General features: G+C 36.5%; 1 protein-coding gene across 8 annotated transcripts in view; it reads right to left on the reverse strand.

The window, feature by feature from the left end:
- Positions 1 to 11,836, reverse strand: part of LOC106884218 (neuronal acetylcholine receptor subunit alpha-10) — a 1,143,354-nt gene that overhangs the window by 25,887 nt on the left and 1,105,631 nt on the right. For all 8 annotated transcript variants that reach the window (XM_052966101.1, XM_052966098.1, XM_052966099.1 and 5 more), the window contains one exon: positions 3,848 to 4,383. In XM_052966101.1, coding sequence (XP_052822061.1) covers positions 3,848 to 4,383 — 536 coding nt within the window. The remainder of the gene's footprint in view (positions 1 to 3,847; positions 4,384 to 11,836) is intronic.

Below are 11,836 nucleotides of genomic sequence, written 5' to 3' on the forward strand. Positions count from 1 at the left end.
TATATACTCTTTTACTCTTTATTCTTTTACTTGTTTCAGTCATTTGACTTTGGCCATGATGGAGTACCGCCTTTAGTCGAGCAAATCGACCCCAGGACTTATTCTTTGTAAACCTAGTACGTATACAATCGGCTCCCTTTTGCCGAACCGCTAAGTTAAGGGGACCTAAACAAACCAGCACCGGTTGTTAAGCGTTGTTGGGGGGGGACAAACACAAACACAAACATACATACATACATATATATATATATATATATATATATATATATATATATATATATATATATATATATATATGCATATATATATACATATATACGACGGGCTTCTTTCTGTTTCCGTCTACCAAATCCACTCAAAAGGCTTTGGTTGGCCCGAGGCTATAGTAGAAGACACTTGCCCAAGGTGCCACGTAGTGGGACTGCACCCGGAACCATGTGGTTCGTAAGCAAGCTACTTACATATATATTTGCTCACACTGGTAATTGTCGTAATGAAGGAATTACATCGTAGTTCGAGCAGAAGTAAACTGGGCTAAAGTTCATCGCTTTAGAAATAATTAATAAATAGTGATTGTAATCATAATGAACCTATTATTTTATGCACATATATATATATATATATATATATATATATATATGTGTGTGTATGTGTGTGCGTGTGTGTGTGTGTGTGTGTGTGTGTGTGTGTATATATGTATAAGTGTATGCATATATCCATATATATATATGCATATGTGTATGTATGTATGCATTTATTTATGTATATGTGTATATACGTGTATAGACCTGTATTTGTCCACAAGTCTGTTTTTGCTTGTACTATTGTTAATTATAGGCGCAGGAGTGGCTGTGTGGTAAGTAGCTGCATCAATTTATATATTTCCCAAATCCCCAAGTACTTATAGCCCAACTCTTCTATCTGCTTCATAACCTCCCCGACAGTATCGTTAACATGTCCATACACTTGATTTTGCCTCTTTTTTCAAGACTAACACACAACACTTTGTCAGTTCAAACTCCATTCTGATATCAGCACTGAAGATATACACCGTATCAACGTGGGAAGTGACTTGAGCTTCATCTTTACCATAAAGTTTGAGGTCATCCATGAATAACAAAAGGTTGACTTTTTTGTTGGCGGCTTTTGAATACATAGCTTTTGCTTTCCTCAGAATCAGTGTTAGCGGTATCAAGCACAGCACAAAGATCAATGGGGACAAGCAGTCCCCTTGGAAGATGCCACTCCTGATTTCTATTGTCCCTAAACTTCTTCTGTATGCTGTCAGGTCCGTTCTCCACCAACAATCGATGCAATACCAAATAGGTTCCTACAGTCCATAATCCAAGAATGTGGGATCATATCGTACACCTCACGACTGTCGATCCATGACATGGCTAAGTTACTTTTCCTCCTTTTGCAGTCACTGAGTACAGTTTTGTCTATCAGGAGTTGATCCTTGGTACCTCTGCACTTACGCTTGCAAAACTTCTGCTCATATGGCAGGGTTCTATTTTGTTCCAGATGTTCGTACGTTGAATCTGTGAGTATTCCAGTCAATAACTTCCCCATAAATGGTAAACAGGATATTGGTCTGTAATTGTCTACGTATTTCCTTTTTCGATGGTTTTCAAGCACAACACTGTCCAACCCAATGTCAACCATTCTGGTGTTACTTGGTCGGCATTTAACAAGGTGTTGAGTTGTGCAGCTATTTGCGCATGACATTCACCAAATGTCTTGATCCAGTAGCCTTGAAGTACACCCGGTCCCCGGGCCTTCCAGTTGCTCAGTTTTTGCTGATTACCTTCACTTCCTTAACTGAAAAGACTAGTTCTACCTGTTTTGGACAGACTATTGTTTGTTTCAGTTCTTGAAACCATTCAGCATCCTTCTTGTGCTCCTTGTCTTTGCTCCAGATGTCACTCAAAACTTTTGACTTTCAGTGTTATCTGGTAGCAACTTTTCATCTGTATACTATTTCTTTATAGAATCACTTCTGATCTACTCTGAATAACCTATTCAGGTGCTAACCCTTAATTCTTTGATCGTATCTTACCATCTTTGCCTTTTTTGCAACGAACGCTGTTCCAGTTCGTCCATTGCCACTTTCAGGCCATTTCTTTCAATATTATACTTCCTTTTGAGCGTCCTGTATTTTTGTTCGCTTTTAAGCTCCCCTTTCTCTTTTCGGTCTAGCACAGCGATTTCCTTTTCGAGAGCATGTCTAACCCTGCCTGTATTTTTCTTTTTCACCATGGATCTTTTCTTTTGTCACTCCCATTATATTTCTTTTTCTTTATATCAACACCCACGTTTTCTGCTACAGCAACACTTGCTGCTTTCATCAAATTATTTGTTGAATTGCTTCTTTTGAAGGCAGCGCTCACAGTGGTCACTGGTAGTAGTAAACACACTTGACCTCTGCTGACACAAAGTGTGCGAAGATTCTTTTGTCTCTATGGCTGACCACCCCACCATCTACCGAATGTATTTATAGACCTCTAGAATATGATCTATTCATTAAGCTGCTACCCAGCTATTTCCTTCGACAAGCACATATTTATGATTATCTGAAGTACAAGACAAAGGCTGAAATAAAGAACATTTAGTAAAATCTTTTAATAATAAATGGAAATAGTAATAATGATAATAACAATGGTAGTGGTGGTTATGGTGATAATGATAACAATAAAAATAATAACAATAGGCTTCAGCTGCTAATACTACAAATACTACTATTATGATAGCACAGGAATCTGAGGCCCAACTACCACCCTTACCACTACTCCCACCCCTGCTACTGTTGCTGTTGCGGCAACCATTGCTGCTACTGCACATGAAAACAATAATATCAGTAATATCAGTGATAGTAACAATAATAGTAGTAGTAGTAATAATAATAATAATAATAACATAACAAAAACACCAGGACTTACAAATATATATGACATACAGAAAATTGCACTACTGGGCACTGCACACATCCTACGCAAAACACTTTCAATACAGTAACCATAAGAGCATCACTGCAAACCACAGCACATACCCAAGGCGCACAGAGCTACGCTCGGTAGTGAAGTGAAAGCACGTTATAAAAATAAAACTACTGAACAATAATAATAATAATAAAATGAAAGGAAACGGAAGAAGCTCCCCTATGGGCTAATTAATGATACATCTATTGATGGTGTCACAATAAAAACACTGGTAATTGCGCAACCTGATAGTCGCTATCTCATATGAGTGACAATGAAAAAGCAGAATATTGTGCCTAACGGTGGTAACGAAACTGGAGCCAATGATGGCGACTCTCCACCCCACGTGTCTCATCCATTCTGTCTCAATAGACAAAAGAATAGCGGACGACAATAAATAATAATGATATTAGCAACAATCCTTTCTACTAGAAGCACAAGGCCTGAAATGTTAGGGATGGTTTTGTTGATTACATTGACCCCAGCACTGGGCCAGTATTTTATTTTATCGACTCTGAAAGGTTAAAAGGCAAAGTTGATATCGACAGGATTTGATTTTAGACTGTAAAACATTTGAAGAAATGAGGGGAAAGATTTAGTCACCGGAAGCCAGAAGCTTAGACAGGAACTTTTAGTCGAGGAATTCTACACAGTTGCTGAAATAGTACTTTAATCTATTCACCCCGTATAAGGAAAAATAAAACTTGATCTCAAAGAATTTAAAATTAAGACTTAAAAATCTGAAACTCGGATATTACCGACATAAACACAAAAAAGTAATATTGCTATTTCTTATACCAGTAGTGTTAATATATGTAGCAGAACTTGTAGTAGCAGAAAGAGTAGAAATGGTGTTGTTATCAACTTACCTATGAGTGGCACGAACTCCGAGGTGGCCGGCATATTCTCTGCTATTAGCAACATAAATACAGAGAATGCCAGTAAGACCGTTATTCCAAGTGTGATTTTTTCTCCCGAATCTGGTGGCAACCAAAATCCCAGTAGGCTAAGTATGGTTAGCCATAAGCAAGGGAATATTATATTAAACAAGTAGTACAGTGTACGTCGACGTATTACAATGGTGAAGGTTACGTCTGGGTAATGTTCTTTGCAGCAAGTGTATCGAACTTCATTTCTGATTACCTTTATATTCAATAAATCCCATTCACCGCTGTATACATAGTTTGTAAGATCGACGTCTGCTGAACGGTTCGTTACGTCAACTTGGAATCCGTCATATATCCACGAACCAAATTTCATTTTACACATTTGATCATCGAAAGGGAAATATGTGATATCAATTTTACATGAACTTCTTAATTTCGCCGGTGGAGGCCAAAACACTGTTCCATCGCTTGAGACCATTGCTTTGCTCTGCATGTATCCAGTTGTAAAGTCATCGGCACTGGAAAATAAAACAGAAAAACAAAATTATTATGTTAGCAACGTAATAATCATGTTCACCATGATCGTCATAAGTCTTATTCATTCCAATAAAATTTGCTCAAGTATGGGCATGTATTTATGCAATTGTCACCATTCCTTTCTTAAAAGCATGTGCACTGGCTTCACCAAGACAGAAATACAAAAGGAGCCTGAGAGGAATTCCACATTTGTGATCTTTCATTTGATAGAGTATGTTGCCTCACGAATGATATTTCAAATCTTAATGTATTATTACACACACACACACATACATGCACATACACATGTATAATACGCTGAAAACATAAATACCATCTTATAAATAGTATATATATCTGTAAATGTGTATAGACTACAAAAAATACAGTAGAAATATTAAATTTAATCAATGAAGCATAATAATAAAATTCTATGTTTTTGCTTATACTCTGTATAAATACAATAGGTTGAATGAAGTTTATTTCCAGTGTTTCTAAGTTTGTTACTAAAGTTTGTATGTTTGCCAAACAGATGTTCAGGGAATAGATGCGCACCTGGGTTGCGGTTGTTTGCCAAAATCCTCACGTAATGGACTAGAGTTGTTACAGTAAAACAAACAAAAAAAGTTCTTTTTTTTTGCTTTTGATTATTTTATTCTCTGTTGATCATTTATAATTCAACTTTACTTTAAAAGTTTTTCTATCGTGATAATGTTTTCTCTCATGATAAATATTTTATTAGAACAAAAATAGTTTTCAAAACATATTTTGATAAAATACACGTTAGTACGTTTAATATTCTCAAAATTATTTATTTCTAACTATTCTTTCCTTACAGTCGTCGCAGCAGTATGATTTTTCATAATCATATCGATCATGCCGTGAATGATAGCGTGAATTGATACAAATACAGCGCTATTAATATTGAATAATCTCAGGTCAATTGTGATTGAGCAGACATATCACCAAAGCCTTCCCAGATAAGAACATACTATATTATTTTATATCTACATTATCAAACATGGCCTTTCTTTTTCAAGTCGGAGTATGTGATGTAAGGAAGGTTTCGCTCATATCGTAGCCTTGCTTGCTCGATGCAATTAGTAGTGTGAGAACAGATACTGATCATTACCTGCAGACTTAGTACACAGCAAAAGCCTACTTCTAACATAAAAAGCTTTAAGATGGTCAATGACAATTTTCTGACACTCTAACATATATCAGGAACGGCCCTGGAATATTACATGAATTTAATCCGGAACAAAATGCTAAGAATTTCTAGATAATCACACTAGTTACTGGTTAATTGTACATTATTTTCGTTTTATATAACAGGAGCCCAACAAAGAGAAAGACAACAGAATAAGTATATAAAACTTAGAGGAAGCATGCTCATTATTATCTAATCGAAGCAAGGCAGCGAACCGGCAGAATCGTTAACACTCCAGGCAAAATGCTTAGCGTTATTTCAACCGCTGTCTCTACGTTTTGAGTTCGACAACGCTTTACATCTTTTCGAGTTCGAGAAAATAAGAAGCAGTTGAGAACTGAGGTGAATGTAATCGAATTACTCCTTTTACGAAATTACAGGCTTTGTATCAAAATTTGAAACCATTATTTATCAGAAGTCGATAGTTTGATTTTAAGGTTTTATACATTCATTACTTATTTATCAAACGAATGAGATCAATAAGGTGGTTTGTTATTCTACAGGTTGATAAAGGTAGGAAAATCATTGTATCAAGAAGACAAACATGAAAGACCCCATCAATAAATCGTTTTACCATTTATCGACACACTAGATAAAATAGCACCCAGTTACGTTCCATTCGCGCCCTAGATTATTCAAATAAGGCAAAAGATACTGTAGTGCTTGATAGCACTAAATGGCAGGATTATTAGGACGTCAGCACCTTTCTACAGGGGTTTGTTCAAGCAGATTTAAGCAAACATACATTGATAATAAAGAGCACAACTTGCTCTGGGATCCAGTTTCAGGTAGTTGTAACATGAGTAGAAAGAAGTAAAGTGCTTGTTCAAGGAACGGAAAACTAGATATGTAGGCAATGTGGAAATGAAATACAATTGAATCCGTTATTCGTTTACAATTGAATCGGTAATGTGGCTAAAAGTTGTAACATTGAAAAAGTAGCTGTTGAATATCTAGTGTATGTTGTGTTGGTGTCTGTACGTGGACTAGAATTCACTTGAGTGTATACGATTTTCTAGACCCCTAGGCTATATATAGATGTTGCAGACATAAGAAAAGATGAAGGTGAGAGTTTAGTACTAAAGCAGTTTTTAGTCCTGAAGGCAACGATAAACTGGTATTCATGCTCGTCGGTTAGCGTAATAAAATTTAGTCCGGTGGAACATACAAACAACCGATGAATGTAGATGTGGAGAGAAAGCGACGATGAGACGTGTTCTGTCAAACTGCAAACTAGCACTAGACAGATATACATGGCGTCACAATCAAGTCCTCGGCGTCATAAGCGCAGCACTCAAGGAGAAGATCGAGGGATATAATAGGGGATAGTACCCAAATGTGGAAAAAGCGCGGAAAATATACTTCCAGAAGGAGGGAAAAGGGCATAAGGCCAGGCCTTCAAATAAAATATGTGAGACAGACGAAAGATGGAAGGGATACTGGGAGCTGGCCACGGATTTGGAATGACTGTTAATATTTCCATTCATAAAAAAAAAAACGACAAAAAGACCGAACTTAATCCTATGGAACACAGAACGGAAAATTGGAATTTTGCTGGAGCTGGAAGTGCTATGGGAAGAGAACATCGCTAATGCAGAGCAACGTAAGGAGAAGAGGTACGAAAAATTAATCGAAGATTGCAGAGAACAGGGATGGACTGACGATTATTTCCACCTGGCAGTGGGGGCAAGAGGCTTCATTGAAAGGAAAATGACAACGTTATTCAAAAGAAGGTTTGCATTTTCAAGCTCAGAGCTGAGAAAAGTAATAAAGAGGATACAGGAGGCAGTCGAAAAAGCTAGCTTGAAAGCCATTACATGGCGACTGGGAAATAACGTCGCTAGGTGAGACTGGCTGATACTTAAGCAGCATCACTGATTGACACGTAGCGCTCTCGTTCATGGCACCCCCTCCTTGTTCGAAGGCTTGTACCACCACCAAACAGCTAGTCGGCTCTGGGTGCTGGGACTGAAACTAACACGACACTGCTGGAAGGCAGGTCTAGAGAGAGCGCGAGTCTTCCTTCCATTGGTCAGTTGAAGTTTAGACAGTCCCCTAACAAATAGCTGGTGCTGGCTGCTGGAGCCTACGAGCGAGTATTTAAAGGGAAATTTGGCAGGATGGTTAGTCGCTCCTTAGTATTTCAAGATATTTTTATGTAATTTTGGTAAATATATGTTAAAATGAGATGTCAGTGTTATTTTCACTTTTGCGTAATTTAGACGACAGTTTATTCCTCGCACCCATTTCACATAACTCTGTATGGTAAGTTTTGTTGTATTAATTTGTCAATCTCTTCATCAGCATCGAGTCACATAACTACGCTGTCTTTTATATACTCTTAATACGTTCTAATTAAGTGAAACGAATCAGAAATTGAAGTATTATTGCTTTCATAAATTTATTTTGTACCATTATCTTTTTTTTAACTTTTTAAATCGAACCAAATGACAAGGAGGGCGCATATTACCATTGTTCTCACTTCAAAAGCGCTTAATGGAGAATTAAGTTTTAGCATTACTTTAATAATGATATAATGGATATTCATTATTTAAAAGATGTCAAATTTATCATTCCTGTACTAAGAAATTCCGAATTTTAAACGTCCCAAAACCGTATGATGTTTGAAATCGGGGAATAAATGAAGTTTTATTATTGATCCTGGCTCCTGTATTTGTATTTTAAAAAGACTTTTAAATGTTTGTTTTTTAAATCGGATATCGAATAGAGTGTGAAACATGTAAGTACAAGTTGCCTATTGGAAAATATGTGTGTGAATCCATTGAATTTAGATATAAATTTGTCTAGTTTTAAAGCAAAAATTGACACTATAATATATTTTCCAAACTTGCGTGTTATTTTAGGTGTTTGATGAGTATATGTAGACCTACCGGCGATATCTTCAATAACGTATATTGCCTGCATACATCAACATATATCAATATATTTTGTTAACGCAAATGTTAACTGCAAGCGAACATCTAGAAAAGAGAAGTTGCAACCTTCCAAGAAAATAAGCAAACGATCACATGTATTGATATATCATCGACATATGTAATATATTTCATAATGTCTATGTAAAATGATATAAATTGTAGTGTCTAAAGTATTGACTTCATCAAATAAAATAATATTATTGACTGAAAAATCTCCAATGATAATTTGTGTCAATTACATAGATATTGATTGATTTAATGTGCAAAGCCGATGAGAAATCAAATAACCACAAGCTCATGATCGGGCGCTCAATCTGAAATAATGGACACATTTGGAAAATAAAATATAACAATAAATTAGTAAAAAAATATTGATAATGATTGGTAATCAATGCACAGTATGCCATCACTTGAAGTAATTTCTATAGTAAATTTCTCGCAACAGATATTTTATAGTAAACCAATAAGGTTTTCCTCTCTTCTTTTTCCCATTCTCTTTATCTCTATGCATTTATCAGCTACGTTTCCATTCAGTGAACGTCATTAATTTATGTAGATGGAGATAAGGAGGATTAGTAGTGAGGTGTGTGTAGTGGGGGAGGGAGGAAACATGCTCGAAAAATCACTCTTAACTCCACCCGGAATTAAATTTCTGAATTCGACACTTACGCACCACTTAACTAATGAAAATCGTACAATTTAGAGGATTAAAATTCAAATGTCAAGCTGACGTTGAAGTTAGGAAGTTATAGTTCAAACGTATCCTGTACTTTTTTAGTATATGCAATCGTCTCGTAAAAAATACTTGGTAATAGTAGTAATATTAATAATGTCAGTTCGAGGGCGTTCATCTCGCAAATACGTGGCTTCGGATTCAACCTCACTGAGTAGGTATTTGCGTAGGTTTTCTCCATTACAGTTCCGGTCTGAAAAACAATTTTCATTAAATTTGATTGCGTGAACAAGTACGGAAGCCCGTTGTATGTATGTATGTATGTATGTATGTATGTATGTATGTATGTATGTATATGTGTATGCGTATGTATGTATGTATGTATGTTGTTATTCAGTTCATTTCAAGATTTCTTGCCGAAAGAGAAAGAACCGGTTTCTAATCTAGATTAAAATCTCATTCATTGGAATTTGAACATCAACAACAGGGTATATATGTATATGCAGATTTGTAAGTTTTACGTGGTATTCTCATGCATATAGTTGCATATGTAGATATGCTCATATATATTTAAATGATAAACTTCTGGAAAGTTTTACACATTTTTACAGTTCCAATGATGGATTGAATCTATAATGTTTGAATTTGTTTTCTCCTTTCTGGTTTTGAGAAGCCTAATTTATCAAGATTGGTATTTAGGCAGTGTATTACATACCCCAGAGCTCCATTTATTACAGGTATGAATCTGAACTTGTAATCTGGATAGAGTAACTTCAGATTTCTCAATACATCACCGTATGTATTCTCTTATATCACATTGCGAAGATTAACTATTTAGAATCCAACAACAGAAATTAGCTGCAGCACAGTTGTATGCTTAAGTGTGTATTATATACCATACTTATACGCATCAATAGCAAGTACTTCTAATTGATTTGTTGGCGACAGTAGTTATTTGTTTGTGTATGTTTTTTGCTTATTGGATATTTAGAATGCATGTGTTAGTCTACTTGAGCGTTTGTATGCGTGTGCGCAAGCTTGTAGCGTGAGATAGTCTACTTGAATACAACAATTGACAACAGCATTACAGGATTAGAACCATACAAAGATACAAACATCCTCCAATTAGCATCCTTTCCAATCAAAAATATGTAAGTACCAACAAGGCAAGATAAAAAACAAAAGTAGCAATAACGAAATGATGTCATCATAACATGGTAATCTTTACAAATTTGTTCAAAATTATGTGGAATGAAATTTATGTAGGAAATTAACGTTGATTAGATGTCTCCAAAAATTTCGCTCATGCGCATTGTTTGTTTTTGATTTTGTCATCTACAGAGTTAGTTGGGCACCGTCTATGAGAAAAAAAAACAGCACTTTGACGCCATTCACTCTGCCAGTAATTTGGAAGCGACATGCTATGCTCCTTGGCATTCACGCTGGAAGTTCCAACACGAACATTAAAGCGTGTTTGGGTGTCAATCTCACAACAGTGCAGTCTGAAGACGTGTACCGATAATGATAAAAATCCAAATATCCTTCATCATCAAAGTGTTTGGAGTGACCGCTAATGATGGCGACGCTATGCATCCATTCATCTTCCCACACAGCCTCAGACTCAACACCTAGGCCTACATCTAGGGGCACAAGGAGGTAATGCTGCCTTGGGTTAAGAGAGTGACTGCTGGAAGACCCTATGTCTGACAACAGGCCTCTGCACCATCCCACACAAGCAGGAGCACTCAATCATGCCTGTCAGATAATTTCTGCAACCATATTACCCCTAATATCTGGCGAACTAACTCCCTAGATTGCGACTCACTTGATTATTATGTGGGGCGCAGTTGAGTGAGAGATCAACAAAACTCCTTGATGAACTGAAGGCAAGCATTATGGCAGCATTCACCAACTGAAATAGATAGACCGTCCAGAAGAGTTGCAGGAGATTCCGAAATCGTCTGGAGGCCGTGGTTGAAGCCAATGGCGATTTTTTTTTATTGAAAACATCTTACTCCTTAGTATTTCAAGAATTTATTTTTATACAATTTTGGTAAATATATCCGTTAAAATGAGATGTCAGTGTTACTTTCATGCTGGCATAATTTAGACGACAATTTATTCTCCGCGCCCTGCATATAGATAACAAGCGTTTTGCAGCCAGCATCATGCATAAATAACTTATTTTTAGTACATAGGAAATTATTTCATATGTCTGCACTAGTATGCATGCCCTAAATTGCACAATACTATTGTACATTTCATAAAACAATGCAGATCGACAAAATACCATGTGAAAATTTGAGAACGTCTAGGTTGTAAAGAAGTGGTTGGGATAAAACAAACACGAAGTCTCTCTCTTTCTCTCTCTCTCTCACACACACACGCGCGCACACACACACACACACGCATACACACACACACGCGCACACACACACACACGCGCGCACACAGATGTATGTACGACTGGCTTCTTTCAGTTTCTTTCTATTAAATCCACTCACAAGGTTTTATTCGGCACAAAACTATAGCAGAAGACACTTACCGAAGATATCACACAGTGGGACTGAACCAGGAATTATGTGATAGGGACGTAAACTTCTAACCACACTGCCAGCCTATGCGTGCGAATATTG

This window comes from Octopus bimaculoides, chromosome 3, assembly GCF_001194135.2.
Source record: "Octopus bimaculoides isolate UCB-OBI-ISO-001 chromosome 3, ASM119413v2, whole genome shotgun sequence".
Classification (NCBI taxonomy): Eukaryota; Metazoa; Mollusca; class Cephalopoda; order Octopoda; family Octopodidae; genus Octopus; species Octopus bimaculoides.